Source organism: Gossypium hirsutum, chromosome A11 (assembly GCF_007990345.1).
Source record: "Gossypium hirsutum isolate 1008001.06 chromosome A11, Gossypium_hirsutum_v2.1, whole genome shotgun sequence".
NCBI classification, from domain to species: domain Eukaryota; kingdom Viridiplantae; phylum Streptophyta; class Magnoliopsida; order Malvales; family Malvaceae; genus Gossypium; species Gossypium hirsutum.
Genome location: NC_053434.1, coordinates 2,496,407 through 2,517,759, shown reverse-complemented (window position 1 = coordinate 2,517,759; position 21,353 = coordinate 2,496,407). Strand labels below are relative to the sequence as shown.

The 21,353-nt window shown below is 31.6% G+C and overlaps 3 protein-coding genes and 1 non-coding gene across 11 annotated transcripts; 1 reads left to right on the top strand and 3 right to left on the bottom strand.

Moving 5' to 3' along the window:
• Positions 1-2,238: 2,238 nt before the first annotated feature.
• On the bottom strand, positions 2,239-5,106 carry LOC107924805 (casein kinase II subunit beta-2). Of its 7 annotated transcripts, none has more exons than XM_041080538.1 (5): positions 4,421-5,106; positions 3,513-3,731; positions 3,152-3,246; positions 2,896-3,058; positions 2,239-2,774 (listed from the first exon to the last, which is right to left on the bottom strand). In XM_041080538.1, the coding sequence occupies exons 1-5, from the start codon at positions 4,650-4,652 to the stop codon at positions 2,644-2,646; spliced, it is 840 nt and encodes a 279-aa protein (XP_040936472.1). In that variant the 5' UTR covers positions 4,653-5,106; the 3' UTR covers positions 2,239-2,643. The 7 variants fall into 7 exon arrangements, with proteins under 7 accessions (XP_040936472.1, XP_016710890.1, XP_016710891.1 ...); XM_016855401.2 differs by having other exon boundaries at positions 2,893-3,058; positions 3,152-3,261; positions 3,513-3,737; positions 4,421-5,103; XM_016855402.2 differs by having other exon boundaries at positions 3,152-3,261; positions 3,513-3,737; positions 4,421-5,101.
• Positions 5,107-6,051: 945 nt separating this feature from the next.
• LOC107922853 (calcineurin B-like protein 1) lies at positions 6,052-8,823 on the bottom strand. Of its 2 annotated transcripts, none has more exons than XM_016853051.2 (9): positions 8,507-8,823; positions 8,108-8,283; positions 7,762-7,844; positions 7,601-7,660; positions 7,180-7,288; positions 7,039-7,091; positions 6,797-6,877; positions 6,443-6,555; positions 6,052-6,354 (listed from the first exon to the last, which is right to left on the bottom strand). In XM_016853051.2, the coding sequence occupies exons 2-9, from the start codon at positions 8,184-8,186 to the stop codon at positions 6,291-6,293; spliced, it is 642 nt and encodes a 213-aa protein (XP_016708540.1). In that variant the 5' UTR covers positions 8,187-8,283; positions 8,507-8,823; the 3' UTR covers positions 6,052-6,290. The 2 variants fall into 2 exon arrangements, with proteins under 2 accessions (XP_016708540.1, XP_016708541.1); XM_016853052.2 differs by having other exon boundaries at positions 8,511-8,817.
• Positions 8,824-15,896: 7,073 nt separating this feature from the next.
• On the top strand, positions 15,897-15,968 carry TRNAW-CCA (transfer RNA tryptophan (anticodon CCA)). The gene has a single exon. It is a non-coding gene; the product is annotated as a tRNA-Trp (tRNA).
• Positions 15,969-17,921: 1,953 nt separating this feature from the next.
• Positions 17,922-20,401, bottom strand: LOC107923406 (cationic amino acid transporter 7, chloroplastic). Its single transcript, XM_041080536.1, has 5 exons — positions 19,961-20,401; positions 19,654-19,876; positions 19,226-19,556; positions 18,912-19,140; positions 17,922-18,829 (listed from the first exon to the last, which is right to left on the bottom strand). Exons 1-5 carry the CDS (start codon positions 20,346-20,348, stop codon positions 18,279-18,281), a joined length of 1,722 nt encoding a protein of 573 aa, XP_040936470.1. The 5' UTR covers positions 20,349-20,401; the 3' UTR covers positions 17,922-18,278.
• Positions 20,402-21,353: the final 952 nt, after the last annotated feature.

Here is a 21,353-nt window from a genome sequence, read left to right as displayed (position 1 = left end):
AATGTATGAATTTTATATTTCATTATTAAAAGTGTGTTCCAGCCCCAAAAAGAATAAATAAATCCTTTTGGGATTTGGGAGTTGAGTTAATTTCTTCAAGTCATTGGCTTTATGTGTTGTAATTTTGTCATTTGTGTATAATAAAATGTAATCATGGTCATGGACCTGGTCTCACTGCTATGAAGAGTACATAATTTGATGTTTGATGTTTGATCCCCCACAACAAGGACAAATACAAGTAATAGTGCCTATGATATGTCGGTCCATCATTAAAAAAACAGATCTTCTATAATTTAAAAGATATGCGACTTGGTTTCCTAATCAGGAAAGCAATCCACTTTTTTTTAATTATTCATTTTAATTATAAATTATTATATAGATCTTTTATTTTCTAATTATTTAATGATATTTTAGTAAAATTTTTCATATTATTGACACATAATTTTGATAATCTTTTATCTTGAACTCAAAATCTCGAACTCTGACCTTGAATTTTAAATCTTAAATCTTGAACTCCAAATCTCAAACTCAAATTTCGGTTTGAGGTTCGGAGTTTGGGTTCAGGTTTGAGATTTGGGGTTGAGGTTTAAGATCTAAGATTCAAAATTTAGAGTTATGGATTAAAAAAAAAACTAAAATTATGTATCAATAATATAGAAAAATTTGTTGAAATGTCTTTAAATAATTTGAAAGGGACCATAGATGATGTGATGGGAAGGATCCATAAAATAATTTCTCCATTTTAACACTTCAATTAAATTTTCACCTCATTTACCTCTTAAATTTGCATTGTTTATCAAATAACTCAAAAAATGGATGAAAAAATTGAAGGTTATTTAACTTTGCTAATATGATATACTTGTGAGTTGCCACGTGGATATAGCATTGTGTCAATTTTTTAAAATTAAAAAAATAATAAAAATAAATTTAAAATTATTAAAAACATAAAAATATATTTTAAATTTTTAACATGTGCATGCCACATAATGAAAGTGAAGGTGAAGGAATGTTAACTTTTTCATTTATTTTGGATGTGAATTTTTTTGTTTGTTTAAGAAAAATTTCCACTAACTTTTTATTTGGAATAATTACTGGTTTGGATAGAAATAAAATGCCAAAATAGATGAACTGAATACACAATTTACGAACAGTAAAAGAAATTTGACCTTTCATTAATGGGATTGTTAGGTAAATGGTAAAAGGAACCAAGCAAGTACCTTCCTCAGTGAATTACTAATTTAGCATCTGAAAGGCCTAATTAAAGTAAAGAAATAGTTTTGTCAGCATAGTTCATAAAGATGGAGGATTTAATGAAATTAAAATATATATATATATATGTATTTTTCTTTTATGAATTATAAGAGAATAAAATACTAACAATAACGTGACTCGAACCCAAATCATAAATATCCCAATTATCAAGCCAACATACGGGTTGAGTTATTATATGTTAGAAAAAAGTCAAGAAAGAGTTCCATTCTAACACATTTGCTTGACTTTTTATTTTCCCTTTCCTTGTCAATTTAATCTATAAATATGAAGCGAATAGTAAAAGCAACAAAAATCAAAGTCAACAAAAAGCAAAATCGAATTGATTATACCGCCGGGTCTACCAATTAATGGTGTTGATTTAGTAGCAAAAGGATCTTGAATTTGCCAATGCCCCTTTTATTTAACACATTACACCTTAATTTGAGTAAACCGATTGGTTATCATAATTCATATGATTAAAATTTTTATCAAATGCTCGTTTAATACCCTTCCTTCTTTATTGTGTAAAAAACCAATCAAAGGATTCAGTCAAGTTAAATTTGACTAAACCCTAATAAAGTAGGAGACATTGTTTAATTGGCTACCTAATCACCATTTTGACAAAAGGGACATAACGTTGATGACAGCCTCTTTACTTATGAAAACGATAGGTCCTAATTTTCATTACATTGTTTGAGCCTTATTTTCCTTTTGGATAAAGTATTTATCAAGTCCGTACTAAATTAAGTTAATCCTTATCAATTTATTGAATTGATTCATTTGATCAGATCAAGAACTTGCCAGATACATTCACTGCTTGCACCATGGTCCATGGAATAGTCGCAAAGAACACATTACAACACATTGATTTGGGGACCATTGAGACCATATCAAAGAAAAAGCAGAACAAAGACAATAACCAAAAAAGAAACGTTTATCATCAATTTACAGGGGGAAATCTTTAAAAAAAAAACCAAGGCAAGCAAATTGATACAAAAAGCAACAATCTGTGAAATATATATATGGGACAATTGATCAACTAGTGAATGCTTAAAGGTACAATATACCGCGTGTTCGAGGCAATACACAGAGCAGACACTGAATCAATAAAAGTACAATGGAAGGTAAAAGCTAAAAAAGGCAATTCAATAGTTACTCTAACAAGAAAATTTTCGGATGAAGAAGCCGAGTGGGAAGGCTGATAAAATTGAAAATTAATACCTGCTGGTTGCACATATGCTTTATGGTAATTCCATTTACAACATATGAAAAAGGACCTAAAACATGATTACTTGAAAGGCTATCGAACTACACCTGATTTTTTGAGAGTGGTACTTCCAAAATAGAAGCTAGGGAATACAAACTCATGAGGAAGCTTTTTTAATCCCAGTATTATGGGTTGTGGAGCTTGAACCCGAATACTCTTGGAACATAGATTTGTGATGCCTTTAGTGGCTTCAGGTGCGAGTATGTCATGAGGAACAGGTGAGGGAATGTGGTCCCAAAGTAGGCTCCGTCAATGTCTAGATAGAATTAAGGTAAACTTATTACATGCTCGAGGCAGAAATGTTGGAAATATAAACATTGACATGCATGCATGCAACAATAAGTAGTAAATAATTTCAGAGGCTAAAAGGATACTGCCTTGATACTTAGACCGAGGGTAGTAGATATCTTCACATCTAGGGCAGAATATTTTTACGGTGCTTGACCGAGGGAAATCTGATTGACCAACTGGAAGGCACGGTTGGCCACAGCAGTAAACTCTTGGGCATCTACCAAAATCATAGTTCTTGTACTTGTCTAGCTGTAAAAGTTTCAAAAATATCGTTGTAATATTTTGTATATTAATATGTGAAAAATGAAATCATCACATTGAATACTACAGCGAGCTGCTCACCATAGCAGCCATTCCTTTGCTTGTCAATATGAACCGAGCGTGGATCAGACCGTAAAGCATTTCAGCTGCAGATTCAACTAATTCATTTTGCTCCTCTGTAAACATATCTCCTACCAATGTCAGCCCAACAGAAATTACTCATTACAAAAATACATGAAATAGACACTTACCATGTTGGTAGATGACAAATTTTGAAAAACTTGTCATCTTCAATATTTAAATGCAGTCAAATTAGAAAAATGCCGATCATGGAACTAGATCCATCATGCATCGAAGAACACATACAACACTAATGTTTAACATTCTGAGAAACTTATAACAGAACGGCACTCAAATATCCGAAATCAAACCGTAAGCTTACCATGAGAAGATTCAATATCCAAAATCAAATCAAGCGCATAATCGTAATAAGGAACTTGGCTGCTTAGACCACAAAGGTTAAAATCATCTTGTATATAGTCATCATCAACTTCACAAAAGAATTCGTTTCCTCGTAGGTTGCAGAACCATGAGATCCAGGAAGTGTCATCCCCATCAGAACCACTAACATCTGACTCTTCAGTGTCGGTTTCGGATTCATCTGCGACTAACACCATCAAAATTTGCACCAGCATATGTCAAACAAGAAGTGAAATAGGAAAGTGATGCCACCAAAAAAAGTAAAAGGAAATGACCCTCACTTTGAAAACATGGTTCACAAAAACAAAGGATCTACCGCATGGATAATCACGAAACAATAAAAAGTACAATCTTAAAAACTTAAACATGGAGGTTTATATGGCTAAAACCAACCTACCTTCAATGCAGACACCTCTTTAGAGCTATAAACACAGATGTTGAGGAAATCTTATTCATATAAATATAAGGTTTGGCAAATATTCATATAATCTCATCAAAGCAAACACTTTGACAACCTAAATTAAGAATGTTAGCGTAAAAAAAAGCATGCCAAGAACAATCTTTGAGCTTTCTCATATTTTTTTCATTCAAAACATTAATAATATTAATAACAATAAAATTCAAAATTTGATTTATAATAGCTCAAATTACATACATTTCAAACCTTTGGGCAAACTTAATTTCATTAGAATCAAATAAACGTAAAAACATGAAAAAAAATACAACTTCAAAATATTCAGACCTGAGCCTAGATATGAATTTAAATAAAGATAACAGAAAACACAATTCTTCATATTGAAACGAAAAAATATTCTAAAAATATGCTCTAATTTAATAATTGAAAGAGGGAGATGTGATTAATAACTATACCATGTGAGGCGTTTGCTTTGGATAGAGAAGTGGAGCGAGAGTCGCGATGATGATCAGGTGGATGTTTCCCCACGAGAAGGGAATGTGCGGACTTATCCTTGCCGTTGGTCGCCCTCGAAGTCGACGGTGACGATCGTTCCAACTGCTTATCAAGCGCCTCGTTGATTCGTTTCCGATCTACAGACCCCAACTCCCCCTTGGAGCCACCGGCCGCTCTCTCTCCTCTGTACATCTTATTAATATCTCTTCTCCTCTTCTTCTTCTTCTTCTTCTTCTTCTTATTTGCTGGTGATATTAATCGCCACCGTTATCGCCGATTCATAGCGTGAAATGACGTAAATGGCCCCTATGTCCCCCAAAAATCTAGGGTTTTCGCTTGGTTTTTTTTTTTTTTTCGGTTATAAATTTTAATCTTTCTATTTCAGAAATGGAGCTAAGCGCTATAGCTAGCTAACCATTTTTTATTTTTTATTTTTATAATTTTTCCTTTTTATCTCTCTGGATTTTATTGCTTTTTTTTTAATTATTTAGCGAAATGAAAAAAAAAAGAAAGAGAGAGAATGAGCAAGGATGATGGAGGGAAATTTTTAGAGAGAGACAAGGTTAAAATGGGAAAAGAATATTTTAGGTTCCGGCGATATGTACGACAAATCGGCGAGGACAGCTTTTGGCCTATAAAGAGGTTGGGGGGCATGCATTGGATGTGTGATTTACTTATATATTCTTTAAACGTGGCATGTGATCTGATCAGCTTGTCACATGTTGGTTACTGTAGTAAAAAAATTATTGAGAGGTACAATATTTTTATTATTGGTTTACAAAAAACTTTACTCAATTTTTTTTATAAAATTAGTGCTAATGACGATAACGTTGAAGTTTTAATTTTTAACTTATGTGCATTATAATTGTGATTATAATTTCAAATTATATATATGTAACTTGTCGAGGAGAGGCCAATATTGTCGGAAAAAAAGCTGTGAAGTGTGAAGTGCATTTGTTGAGAGTCAATATTATTTACGATGAAGAATTTAGTTTCCCACCGAGGCGGCAGAGCATATTGTGTGAGAATGCTGTCATTTAGACTAACCCACCCTAACCATTTCAACCAAATGCTGTCATGAATGAGCCAAAGTTAGGATTTAGGATTTAAAAAATAATAACTTTGAAAGTTGAAAGAGATGGAAATCTTAAGGTAGATACAAGAGAATCTAATGAAGTGTGAAGTGGGGACAGTGGCTAGTTGAAGCCGTGTACTTTCCGTAGGTTTGAGACAAATCTTAATAAAGAAGTCAAAATCCATTAAAACTATTTATTCGTCGAGTTAAGACCCAATTGATAATTCGAATAATAGTTAAAATTTCATAAGTACTTTAAAACTGAGTTTAATTATATTTTTAATTACTTCTATAATTGTCTTTATATATATAACCAAAAAATATATACATTATAAAAAGATATATTCTACAAATTTTAAATCAATTTTTATCAAATTTTCATTGTTATTGATAAATTTTATCAAAATTTATTACCAAGTTGTTTCCTCTAGCCATGTAAATTGTAATACCTAATGTCTTAAACCCATTATAGGAGCAATCAACCCTAATTAACACAAATTTAAACCAGTACAGATATTAACTCCCTACAAATCAATCAATTAAAAATGAAAGAAAACCTGAAAAAGGTTTCAGCTCCTATACAATCAACTAACAATGCTAATCCATATTTAGCAGTGCTATCCCTTTCGCATTCTTTGATAGCTTGAACCTCAACAAAATCTTACCCTATTTTTATTCACATAAATCTTATAACCAATGTATCTCAACCTAATGCATACATCAACATGCTAAAGTCCATCACATACTTCCCCCAATCATGTGGCAAACTCATCAACCTCAGAATGGAAAACAAAGCTAGGAAATGTTGTTGTTATATCCCTGCATGATTCGTATTATATAATGGATGAGTTCCCAAGAGGAGTTGAGGGTTTCTACATAAACTGAGTAAATTGTTGGTAAAGCATACCTGAGGTATGGAAGGGTCATGATTTTCAACAGTGATGGGTTACGGGAAACGAAGTTTTTCCATTCAGATATATCGATCTTCCCGTCCTGATTAATGTCCGCATCCAAGAATGTCTGCTCGCAAATTGCCATGGGTCAGTAAAAAGTTGCATAGTAAAATCCCACCAAAGACAACATGGTGTATTAAGAGTAGGAGGAATCTTTCATTTATTCTTATTGTAAACCAGATACCTCAAATGAACAGCCACATGAAATCCACTAACTTTAGAGGTATCCATTTCGAGAAATAGTCTACGGTTCCAAGTAATTAGGAACCTAGGTAACTTTATGCAACTAAACCACAACAAGCACTCACCTTATCAAGAATTGCCTCAATGGTTTCATCAGCTAACTTCATTTCAGATTCACATAACAGTGCAATCACCATTTGCTTGACCTGCCAAAATCATAGAAAATAAAATTGCCTGCAAGAGGTTTATGTACAAATGTAACTGAATCAAAATATGAATATGGGGGGGTATGCAGCAATTTGTACTCTTTAAGACCAGTTCTGCTAGGCATTATATATAAATAGCAAACATGCAAGTGCACACATACCTCGTTACGCTCAATAAAACCCGTTCCATCCATGTCATAGAGTCTAAACGCAACTGCAATGTAAATCAATCAACTTAAAAATGAGATGGAAAATTAACACGATTCCGGCATTCAAGATCATTATATCAACTGTTTACTTACAATTCATCTTGTCCTCTTGTGAGACATTTGGATGGAAGACATTGAGTGCTCGAACAAAGTCACCAAAATCAATGACTCCCTTCTTCTTTGCGTCAAATAAATCAAAAATCTGCATATATTAGTAAGTTGCATAAATTAACCAATTCATATCTTTAAACTGTTAGCCAGAATACCCAATTCCTAACTTTCATATTGATTATTAAAAATTCACGTTTACAGAAGGAAACTGAGATGAGCAAAGAAATCTGCAGCCTATAGATGATCATGCCCTCAAAACCGATGTAAATGTGATAAACATGCAACCTAGTCACCCATTGCTAGCACATCACATGCCCATCCAACATAATTTAGACAAAAGCAAGTCGAAACTCGAAGTAAAATAGAAGTTCCCACAACAATATCAAGTGACAAAATGTATTACCCGATTTGCGAAAATGTTCTCCTTCTTCCTATTCTGAAACAGTGCTAATTGAAACTCTTCCTGCAAATACAGCAGAAGAGATAGAAGGGCATCAAACTTTGCATTTAAAAAAGAACAAAGAGAACCATGACCACATGAAAACCATATAGACAGTACTGTACCTTGTTGATCAGCCCATCATCAATCACAGAACTGCTTATGCTCTTGAATAGCTCAAAGAGTGCTTCAACTTCACTAACACTAACTGCAAAAAAAACCAATCAAGTAGTCAAATTTTAGCAAAGTTAGCAAACTTTATAATCTATTCCAAGCTGACCCAAATAATCCAAATCTTTCAGGAAACTAAAACCAATAATGAGTTTGGAAATTTTCCTTCTTAATGGAATGCAAAGCCATGTTCTTGACTAAAATAGTCTCTAAAAACTGATGTTTCACCTCATAAAATCAACCAGAGAATTGGGTCAATGCAATGAACCAAAAAAAAGATGTGATGATTTGTAAACTCACAAGCAGTTTGAGAAGCTAGAATAATAGGATCTTCGTGTCCAGGGTATTGTCTTGTTACTTTAGATTGAAAGCAGCCCATTTACTGGAAAAAGAAAAAAGAAACAAAAAAAAAGGCAGTTGCTAGACTAAAGCGCCAAGGCTTTACTATGTTCTCTCAGCAAAACCATTTTTAAACCCTGCATATTCATTCACAGCATGAAATTAGAAATCAAAAAAGGGAACGAAAAATATACTAAAATTTCACCAAAAAATCGAAATTATACTTGAAAAAATACAAATTTAATTTACGTCATTACAATCGAATCATAGATCTTTCAACAATGCGAATCAATTTAAAGCGAGGCTAAAAGAAAATTCATGTCTATCCTCCTACAAAAAAAAACGATTTTGGAGACTTACCTACCGGAAAAATTCAAAATCCGCCGCTAAAAAATGAAAAGAAAAAATCCGTAATGAAAATAATCAGTGAAGAAAATGAGGGAAAAGCCGAGAGCGGATTATAAAGGAAGACAAGGTTTTTTTCTTTTTTTGACTGATTAATCAGACGGTTGAGACTGATTTGATCTGATCAGAAGAGAAAAGCCCATTTTCCCCCTAATAATTTTGCAGCTTTATTTTTTTTTTTTAATTTTCGTTTGTCTAAAAGGAAAAACAGTGAAACGCCAGAAACGACCAGACTTTCGACGATAGAGAAAAAGTGAATAACACTGAAAAGAAAAAGAGCTGGAGAGGCCAACTATTAGGACTAAAAAGATGCGAGTGACTGCACGTGACTTTGACGCGAGTGGTTGAATTCTATTTAACGCGTCGTGATGGAATTTGGAATATTCTTTCCTCCGTGTGTATCAAGTAAGAACAGCCCATGATTCCTTTCGGTTTTCAGAAACAAATCTCCACCGTTGTTTTCTTTTTTTTATTATTTCTTTAGGCATAATTCACTGATTTGACCGTTAAAGAATACCTATTTTCTCACTTTAATACTTAAACTTATTTTCTCCCAATTTGATACTTAAAATATCAATTACTTTTCAATTTGACACTTAAAGTATGTTTCAGTTATATTTTTTAGTCCATTTTATGTTAAATTTTTTCATAATCAATCGCAAAGCGTCACATGACGTCTTTATGTGAAAAATAATTATTTCATTTCATTAAATGTATATTAAAAATATAAAAAATAAAATAAATATATAAAAATTCATAAAAGTTTAAAAACATATAAATTATAAAAAATATATAATTTAAAAAAGTAAAGTATTTTTCTATATTTTATGATTTATATTTTTATGTGTATATACATTTAATAAAAGAATATGTTTGTTTTTTTTATATAAAGATGCCACATGGTACTTTGTGATTGGTTATAAGATTCTTTTTAACGCCGGTAGAAAATGGACTAAAAAATATAACGAAAGCATACTTTAAGTACCAATTTAGAAAGTGATTGATATTTTAAGTATCAATTTGAGACAAAAAAAATAGATACTAATGTAAGAAAAATAATATACTTCAGGGACTAAATCATAAATTAAGCGTTTAAAAAATTATGTTTTCAAATATCAAGAAATATTTCCAAAATTGTAATTCCATAGTCTCTCAAAATTCAATTTAGATTTTGTTAAAAGTCAAACCCTGGACCATCAACACCTCAACGAAAATTCTATTTACCTTTTAATTTGGGTGCACGTGTTTGGGAATTAGAACATGGTTTTCATAATTCCCATTTGAGTTACAACAATAAATCACATGAAGTGTTCGGTTTTGGTACGTATGATTCACGTGTTATCTGTTATCTTATGAAATATAGTAGGAAAAAAAGAAGCCAATTATCACATTAATTACTATCTTTGTTTTACACTATTGTTTAATTTAGTACAATACTATATTTGAGGATTTTGTTCTCTCCTTTTCATGCTATTTCATTCCTTTAAATGCAAAAATTATTTTGATTTAGATATTTTTCGAATTAAGTTTAAGTAACTTAAATTATCAAAGGAATTAAAATTGAATTTCTTTTAATATTTAATTTAAATAACCGATATACCTAATTTAAATTGATAAATTAAATTTAAAATTATTGTTAGAATCAAATTTTTTTATTAAATAATTAAATACAATTAAGTCAACTCAATTAATTTAGTCAATATCTCAAATCAAAATCGATATTTAAAAAATCATAGCTCAATCCAATTTCAAATTTCATTTTGGAGTTGATCTTAAACTCTTTTAACATACTCTTAATTAAAGGATTAATGTCGAAAAGGAAAAATAATCTCATATTTAATGGAAAAAAAGGTGAACCTAAAAACAATAATCATCCTTTCTTTTTATCAAACGTACTTTTATTTTCAAATAAATTTATTACAAGTTTAATACATTAGTATTTATGTTTGATATTTTTCTTAATATTTATAAGAGTTATATAGATAAACACCTATTTTTATTTTATATTTTACGATTTATTTGGTGAAAATTTATAATTAATTAATAATATTAGTAAAATTAATGAATAAAATTATAAATTTTATTCAATTCTGTGTTTAATTTTTTAAAAATGTGTGAAAACTTTTAAGGTTTTTTATTATAAATTTTCATCAAACTAATCATAAAATGTGAATTAAACATTAAAAAATGTATAACATTTACCAAAAACAAATATCGTGTTGGATAAAGAAAAGCACATATTTCGTGCTGGATTGATTATCTATTTGTGTTAAATTATCAGGGTTGATTATTTATATATGTTATTTTGTAGAGTTAAAATTTGAAGATTAAAATATGCTTTAAGCAAGGTTTTTAGAATTGAATTGATGGTCGAAATAGTCATGCCACTGGTTTGTACAATTCAATTAAACAAATCATTAAAAAACCCAGCTCAATCCATTTTTATATTGTTTCAATCAGTTCGTACAGCTCAACTAATCTGATTCCTCTCTCCAAATCGATACCCCAACCAATCCAGGCTGGTTCAAACGACCATAGCTCTAAATCTCTACACCTTATACAATTGAAATTTAGTCCTACTTTTATATTCAAGAATTTAATCCCTCTACTTTTTAGATTTAAAAATTCGCTTTCAAATTATATATAACCACATAACATTTTAATTGAAAATTTAATTATGTTAACTATTTGAATTAATCAACAACATTATGAAAATATAAAGATCAAATTATGTTAAAATTTAAAGTATAAGGATTAAATGTTAATTTTAAATATATTAAAAGGACCAAAAATGAAAATATTATAAAATAAATAAATATTGCATGTGACAATGAGATTGTTTTTAAGACTTATTTTCTATAAAAAAGAAAAAAGAGAGAGACATTTCCTTTTTGTCCCATTTGTCAACGGCCTAGTAATGAATTTTTTTTTTCTTTTAAAAAAGAAGTTGTTGTCATTAAATTTAGCCAACAAATCTTTATCCAAATAAGCGAAAATAGTCTATTTTGGAACTTAAGAATATTATAATATATTATATTATTTATTATATAAAAGTTTCAAACTTGAAGACATATGTCAAGTATATTGTCCACACATTTAAAAAAATTTATAACCTATACTATTTATTAATTTCTTTACTGTCACATTTAATCCGACTGTTAATTTAGTTAAAAATTTACAGAAATATTTTTCGCAATTAAAGAAAATTACAAGTTTAAGTGTGTAAAAAACCTCTTTAAATTAAAAAAAAGAAGTAATTAAGCCCATCAATTTTTTGCACTCAATTGAGCACTAAAAAAAATTAAAATATATCAAAAAACCCTCAAATTTCTTCAAAAAAAGCAATTAAGGCCCTTCTTTTTTTTTCACTCAATTGGGTACTTGAACTTTCAAAATGCATCAAAAAGACCCTCAATTAGTTTGGGCTTAATTGCTTTTTTTGAAAGCTTGAGGGTCTTTTTGATGCATTTTGAAAGTTCAAGTACTCAATTGAGTGAAAAAAAGTAGGGGCTTAATTGCTTTTTTTTTTGTGAAAAGGTTTGAGGGCCTTTTTGATGTATTTTAAAAGTTCAAGTACCCTAAATGAAGGCAAAAAAAGAAAAGGACTTAATTGCTTTTTTTTTGAAATAGTTTGAGGGCTTTTTGCACCTTTAAACCAAAATTATATTATTCAAAAGTATTTGTCTTTTAATTTTAACAAAAACTAATTAAAATATGAATATAGTGGAATTTTTTTTTAGACAATACCTAGAACTAACCATAGCCTATCTCCAACCCATAAATAGGATGATAATGCACTTTAGCGCTGTAACACCCCTTACCCGTATCCAAGGCCAGAATAGAGTACGAGGCATTACCAGACTTAACAATACACATATACGAAAACCGGGCCATAAAATTTCATTTAATTCAAAACTTTTCAAACACATGCATAACAAACAAAGCTAACTATATCATCACATCAAAACATAGGACATGGCACGATTAATTAAACTTATAAACAATAATGGATAAGGACCACATCTCATGATTTTATACGATAACTCAATGCAGACTGATACGTATGGTCAAAATCATAATAAAAATACATATCACAAACCAACTTCCTATACATGCCACTCACTTGATATTTCTAATATTTGAATTAATTTTCCCAAAAATGATAGTTTGATAGTGTGATTTTGCCTCCGACGATCTCCAACCCCGAGCCGACCTGCCAATACTAAAGAAATGGAAAGGATGGGTAAGCTTTACGCTTAGTAAGTTCATATGAAAATAATAAGCAATTACTACCATGCTTTTCAAGATAAAACACTATAATTGTACAATTACACATATTCAGGACAGGCTGTTTTCTGGAGTCCCGATGTAAAAAAAATCATATCTCAAGTTACAAAACTCTAAATTCAATTCCGCAAATTTTCTATGAAACTAGACTCATATGTCTACTTACTAATTTTTTTCTAGAATTTTTGGTTGGACCATTTAGTACAGTTTATTAGTTAAAGCCTCCCCTGTTTCAGGGTATGACTACTCTGACCCCTGTGCACTACGACCCGAATTTCTCCCTGTACAAAATTCCAACGACCATGCCGTTTCCATGCATGTAAGGTATAACTCTCAATAATTTTTGTACAATTTATGGTGAATTTCTAAAGTCAGAATAGGGGATCTCGAATTCATTCAGACCCTGTTTCACAAGAATTCAAATATCACGCAATATAGAATTCTTTTGCTTCCCCTGTTTCTTTCATGTGCAAATAGACTCATTGAGCTTTATTTCCATAATTTTTTTTTAAATTTAGTTCAACTTAGACAATTTTTGGTGAATTTTCAAATTCATGCACTGCTGCTATCTAATACTGTTTTACGACTAAAGTTTACTTTTACACAATTTCACTTAATCCATTCCATTTTACCGAGGTTCGCTCAAATATTGAGCATATTGCTCATAAATTCAAATAAACATATACTTGCACTTGTTCATCACATAATCACTTTCACATGTATTTTCATTTAATCGATTTCCTGTTGAACTCATCGGAATAATAACAGATACACAATTGCCTGCACATTTTCCCATTTCCACACTTGTAGCCAAAGCTATCTGGTACGCATAGTAGCCTGCACTTAGTACTACATATGCGACCAATAGTCTGGTACACGTAGTAGCCTGCACTTAGTACTACACACGTGACCTCACCATCTAATACACGTAGTAGCCTGCACTTAGTACTACACACGTGATCACAGTTTTCAGGTACGCATAGTAGCCTGCACTTAGTACTACACATGCGACCAATTATCTGGTACACGTAGTAGCCTGCACTTAGTACTACACACGTGACCTCACAATAGTTCATTTGTATCGTTTCTATTCTGAAGGTTCAACCGGGAAATTCCTCACTTTTCAACATTTTACTAAATTGTTCGTAATCAATTTAAATTCATAACTTACATCAAATAACTATTTGATAGGCAGACACATTTCATATGTTATCAAAATATAATAACATAAAAAGAATCGATAGATTATTTATGTACGAACTTACTCGAAGTGTCGATCTCACTATCCATAGTACCAATTGTCTATTCATAGTATAATAAGACACAACTCAAATATTAAATCAGCTTTTAAGAATTTACATAACATATATCACATATTTCATATATCATTTGTCATGTATCATCATTTTCTTGCATTTCATGTAACATTCTTTCATGTCATATTTCCACATCATAAACACCATTCCATCAACTTTTCCAATATATTAAATCATACAATATATGAAATAATAGTAAGAAATATAATTCAAACATAACATTGCATTATTATTATCATACGAACTTACCTCGATCCAGAAACAACAATTTACCATTTTAGTCCATAACCTTGTATTTTCTCGATTTAAGCCCGAATCTCTATTTCCTTCATCTATAATATCAAATTTAGCCTAATAATTAGTCACAATATTTATACGGGTCAAAAAATCATATTTATAAAAATTTTCATTTTGACCCCTAAACTTTTGCATATTTTCACTTTTGCCCCAAGGTTCGGAAATTAAACTTCATCCTATTTTCTTATGTTTTATGACATGCTGATCATTTTTCCCTTCTATGGCAACATCAAATTCTCACTCTAACATGTACTTATGACTATTAGGTATTTTTATCGATTAAGCCCTTTTGCTCGTTTTCACTTAAAACCGAGTAGCACAAGTTGTCTAACATAATTTAAAACCTCATATTCTATCATAAAACACCAAAATACAAAAATTTCACCTATGGGTATTTTTTAAAATATGAACCCTAGGTTGAATTATTGCTAGCATAAGCTAAATTAAGTTACCGGGACTCAAAAAACGTAAAAATCATTAAAAAAGAGGCTAGAACGGACTTACAATCGAGCTTGGAAGCTTGGAAACCCTAGCCATGGAGTCTCCCTTGGTATACACGTCCATGGTGAAGAAGATGAGCAAAATTGGCTTTTAATTTTGTATTTTAATTCATTTTACCCCTAAATGACCAAAATACCCTTACCACTAAACTTTCCAAAAATTCCATTCATGTCCAATATTTGTCCATAAACTTTGAAATTGGTCAAATTGCTATTGAAGACCTCCTAATTAATATTTCAAAGCAATTTCATACTAGAAACTTCTAAAATGCAAGTTTTGCAACTTATTCAATTTAGTCCCTAACTTTAAATTAAGCACTTTATGCATAAAATTTCTTCACGAAATTTTCACACAATCATGCAATCATATCATAGACCTCAAAATAATCATAAAATAATTATTTCTATCTCGAATTTGTGGTCACGAAACCACTATTTCGATTAGGCCCTAATTCGGGATATTACAAGCGCACTCGAAATCATGTCCTCCTATATAATGATATTTGAACCTGCGACAATTAGATTACTAAAATCTTAAATTTATCATTCAATCAAAGCTTCATTTTAATGTATCTTATATATATTTATTTTAATATACACAATTTATTATGTTCATCAGTAAAATAGTTAGTTTCAAATCATACGTTTTATTATTTATTATGTATTACTTTTAAACAAAATTTATATTTCAAATCTGTAATTTTCCCACGCATACACGTGTCATATGGAATTTCTAGTAAATTTTAAACCTTTGAAAATGTCTTAGCTTGCTATAATGTTTTTCCTTTTTATATAATATATAGTCCCTTGCATGCGCAACTTTTCTCCACCAATCAAATTTTATTTTCTAAAATTATTTTTATCAATTTATTTTAGACATTAAATTAGCTTTCAAGAAGGCTATTTTCTAATATATATAATACATTCAATGGAATAGATACCAGTGGATCCGTGGCGCAATGGTAGCGCGTCTGACTCCAGATCAGAAGGTTGCGTGTTCGATTCACGTCGGGTTCAAATTCCCGATTTTAATCAGATCTAAACTATTTAGGGTTTTTTCTTTCACGTTCGGGTCCATAAACCTCGGATCCGGACAAAATATGGATCTTAAAATAAGCTCGTAGGCCCAATTTCAGTTCATTTCCATTTCCTATACTAAAAAGCCTATTATATTTATGCCGACATCATATGAAATAGGGTTAATATAATTTTTTACCTCCTCAACTTAATAATTATATTCACTTTGGTATTTGTATTTTTTTGTTGCTTGAATTTAGTAATTAAGTTATTTTTGGTCTCTGATTTAGAAAAAATATAAACATTTAACGTTGTGCCACTATAAGATTGTGTCATGCCATCACTTGAAAAAATGAATTTATTGACGTGGCATAACCTCATAATGTTATATCACTAAATTTTTACATTTTTTCTATTTCAAGGATAAAAATGAACATAGTTGCCATGTTGTGGTACCAAAGTGGACTAGAAAAAATTACAAATACCAAAGTAAGCCTAATTGCTAAGTCTAAAGGTTAAAAATTGGATTAACCCTATAATATATATGTATATGTATGCAATTATTATTATTTAATTAAGGAGCATAAAACCTATTACATAGCAATCAGGAGGTTAAGACCAATAGTAAAAGTCAATAACCATTACTTCTGCGACTTTTGCTAAGCAACAAACCATCCTATTGTATTCTCGATATATATGTCTAATACCAATATTTTAATCTCGACGTAACAAATCTTGGATGATATGAATAACATTGGGATGATAAAAGAAGTAAAGAAAAGAGATCGGGATGATGTTTTAAGTTTCATAGAGGTAATGCAAGGATGCCCACGAAGACGTTAGAGTAGAATCAACTTTGTGTTCTTCATTTTAAATGAGAGCTAAGGCGAAAAGAAAAACAACAAAGGGTCAAAAAGTTGTGTGAATAAACACCTATACGAACAGGCCACCAAAAGGCTAGGGGAAGACCCAATTTCATGAAAATGATGTTCATTTTACATCACACCCCACTCAAATGGTATAAACTCCTCGCTATTACTCAAATTATCAGTCTATATATTGAGTACAATTTGAAGATATTCCGACTTTATATGAATATAAGTTTTTTTATCATCATTGAAAGTTGTTTAATTTTGTACGAAAGATATAAATTCACGATTATTATTTTATAAGTGTTAAATACGAGTATTGTAATATTTCAATTTCACATTATTTTTTTTAATGATTCTCTATTATGTATACTTGAAGAATAAAAACGAAAATTATCATGTAAAAATAGATAATAACTCATAAATTAAGCTTGGGTTTTTTTAAATAGTCAAGGGTTGTATTAGAAGTGTGAACATTTTACCTTAGTATTTGGTGTGGGTGGGTAGATAGGTTGTATAAATCGATCTTGTCATTTCCTTTTTTCAACCATTTTTTGGTTCTATTCTTCGAGATAATGATACCTTTATAATAAAAAGGGGAAAAAAATTGCTTATACTAGCCGAAAACATGCCCTCCAATACCAACAAGAGGTTGAACGTAGGTTAAATTTTGTTATTAGCACTTGTACTTTACGAAAGTTATAGATTTAATCCCTATGCTTTTTAAAATTTAAAAGTTCAGCCATTACCAAACGATAATTGTTAAATTCATTAAGTTTAGTTATGCTATTTCTAAAATTTGATGTAGTAGATATATTATCATATGTATAATATCATGTCAGCTTGTTATTTCTACATATTACTCACTAAAAATTTAGTTAATAAATTAACGGTTGTCATTTACGCCAATATTGGAATTTTAAAATTCAAAAAATATAAGGATTTATAACGATGCAATTGAAAATATGGATTAAATCTATAATTGCATGCATAGTACAATACTACTAGTTGAACTTAGTCAAACGGATTTAATTGCTACTAGTTTGGTCAAGATTAAAAATTCAAAATAATACAAGGACCGAAGTTGAACAAATTAAAAAGTACATGGACTAAAATTGATCAACTTAAAATACAGAGATTAAACCTATAATTTTTATAAAGTATAGAGACTAATAGCATTTAACCTTTAATAGATAGCGTTCTTATCATTGTAGGGTACATATGGTCCAATTAATCATTCTTTGCACTCCAAAAAAGTGTGTGCCATTGACCTCTCTCTCAAAGGAAAAGGAAATAGTAAAATGTACTCTTCTCTCTCAATTGTTCTTTTCTTCTCCTCCTCCTCCTCCTTCTTGCATAATTTGATGATTATTGATAAAGGACTGAATTGGAAAAAAAAGACTTGATTTTTGCAGCTTTGATTGAGATTAATAGATTGTTATTAAACATCTAGTTTTGTTAATTGGAGAGATGGGTTTGGAACTTCATTAACATCCATGGTTTCTTTCTCCATCTCTTCTGCTTCAAATGTTGAGTGTACCCCATACAACACATAGAACACAGTTATTAAACATCCCCATATTGCAAACCTTTTGAACGACATCGTTTTCAATGTTGTCATAAGAAAGACATTAAGGAAAATGGATATAGCAGCCGGCCATGGCATCAACGGTACTGACCATTCACTAGATTGACCAAACCTTGGGACCATGTAATGAAACAAAGCTGTAATAATAACCATGATCCCACCGAATAGAGGCAAACCCCACCATTGATGTTCCATTTTCCATGAAATGGAGAAACCTATTGCAGTTAAGGTCAAGAAACAAAGGAAAGACAGTGTAGGGAATAGTGGGTTTTTAGCTTGGATCACATATTTTCTATAAATGAGAGCGTTGGCTACTAGGTAGAACACTAACAAGGTGCCGATGGAGATCATTTCGATCACTATTTCAAGGTCGGTGAAGAGTGATATTGATGCCGTACAAAGCCCTACAATATCATGGATGTTAATGGATCAATTTCTCTTTTTCAATACATGCAAGGGTTTTTAAAAAAATAAAATGAACCGTACCCAAAAAGAGTGTGGCATTCAATGGGGTGCCTGTTGAAGGATGAACCTTAGATAGCCATAATGGAACTAGCCTTGCCCTTCCTATAACACAAAGGTACCTAGCTTGGCCTAACATGGCAACCAAAAGAGACGCTATGATCCCTAAGCTTGCTCCTGCCCCAACAACATTCCCTGCCCATTTCCAGCCAATTCTTTGGAAAGCCATTGAATATGATGCTGTTTCAGCTATCTATACGTATCGTATAACAAAACAATGTCATATAACCATATATATGTATATATATATCAAAGTTTATTTCAGGGTTTTGTTTGACCTGTTGGTAAGGGACCATCATGCATAGTGCCAAGGCCATAAGACAGTAAAGTCCCGAGACAATGAGGACTGAACCAACGATACCAACTGGAAGGCTTTGACGAGGGTTTTGAATCTCTTCAGCCAAGGTTGAGACTGAGTCATAGCCTATGTAACTGAAGTAAACTATGGCTGCACCATCAAGTACGCCTCTAACACCATATGGAGCTAACCCTTTTGGCTTCACCAAGTTATTAACATTCCCATTGTAGAAACCGGCGATTATGATGAACCCAAAGAAAACAATATGAAAGATTGTCATAATAAGGTTCAACATGGAGCTTTCCTTTGTACTGCAAATCCCCCAAGAAAGGAACATCCATCACTTTCAAAATCCAAATAAAACAAAAAACTCCAATTATCCAAAAGCCACTAAGGGCAGTTTAAGACCTATGGCTTAGGCAAAGAGTTAAAAGAAGAACAACAGCAACAGCAATGAAATCCAGCTTGTTATAGCCTTGTAGCAGTCCATGAACTTCAACTCTCCATGAATTTGGATCACTTACTCCAAAAGCTGAGCATAAATACTCTGTAAAACTTCTTGCCACAGCAGCATTTGATAATACATACTCCATTAATATGTTTGCTCCAGCAAAATACCCCACAAATTCACCTACAAAGAACGGGAAAATGGAGAAGTGCTATAAAACGTAATGGTGTTATTGGTGTGTGTATATATATGTGTGTGTGTATGTACCGAAAGTCACTCTCAGGTAACTGAAGGCACCACCAGCAACTGGGACCTGGACTGAAAATTCAGTGTAACACAAAGAAGAGAGGAGTGCTGAAATTCCAGCAACGATATACGAAATGAAAACAGATGGGCCGGTGGTGTTGCGAGCAACATTGCCAGTGGTGACGAAGACGCCGACACCGAGCATTCCACCAACACCGAGAGCTACTAAATCGAACCACTTGAGTTTCCTTTTCATATCAGCACCAGACCTTAGCCTGATTCGATTAAGCTCTTGGTCCGGGGTCCACGTCGCTAGCATTCTCTTTCTGAGCCTATGAGGGATTTGGGAAAGTGATTGGAAGTAGTTGAAGAAGAAAGGTTTGTTGTGTGTGGATTGATTTGTTGCCATGTTTGTGAAGGAAAATGGGGGTGTTGGTATCTCTTTGTAGCTTTAATTCCCATGAGAAAAAGCTTGAGGTGAGCGTTTTAAATATGCACTTAGGGGAGGAGAGAGAAAGAGTACATGTTGGCTACTTGCTAGATAAACTATCTACCCTGTTTCCAACCCTAATTGAAAATAACCAGTTGACCTTGGGTTATATGATCATGCCGACAATTTTACCCATTTTTTTTTACATCCGGGATTCACATTGAATATAAGTTAAATCTTGTATCAAATAATATTTTAACATTAAATGAGGCTCAAATACATATGATATACTTGCATCATAGACTCATAAAATGGAAATAATTAAAAGTAAATAAAAAAGACAACCCATTATTTGCCCAAGGAAAAAAACAGTAGTAAGAAGAGACTTTGACCTAATCTTTTGGAATTTCGTTATCAAAAAATCCAGAAAAAGACGTGGCTATCAGAACACTTTGTTAAAAGCAACCAAAGATTGCTTCACCATCAATATATGGTCTCTGAGAATAAATAGACTCGATTCCTCAACAAAAAATGTAAAGTTTTTACTTTCTTTTTTTTCCCTCTAATCATTTTACCATAACTGTCATGAAAAAAGAACAGTATATTTATATATATATAATATGGCAGGTGTGTTGAGTATAATTGGATCACATATGTGGCCTGGAATGCATGCAATACAGTTTGTAAAAAGCTTCCTCCGCCGCTCTGAAGATGCGCCACCAGTTTTCTTTTTCAGAAATGAAAAAGCTTTCGGCGCTTCACGTTTATGCTAAAAATGCAAATCCTTTTCCTTTTGCTTCTAAGATCTGGTCACGTTTGATATCTTTAATTTGTCTTTACAGATTATCTTTAAACCTTTACCTCACAATATAACCCCCAGAGAGCACATTTTAACAATTTCAATCATTAGCGTATTTAGCAACTGATTCAATCACATGGACATGCATGAAACCTCATTTTTATTAGCCATAAAACATAAAGAGG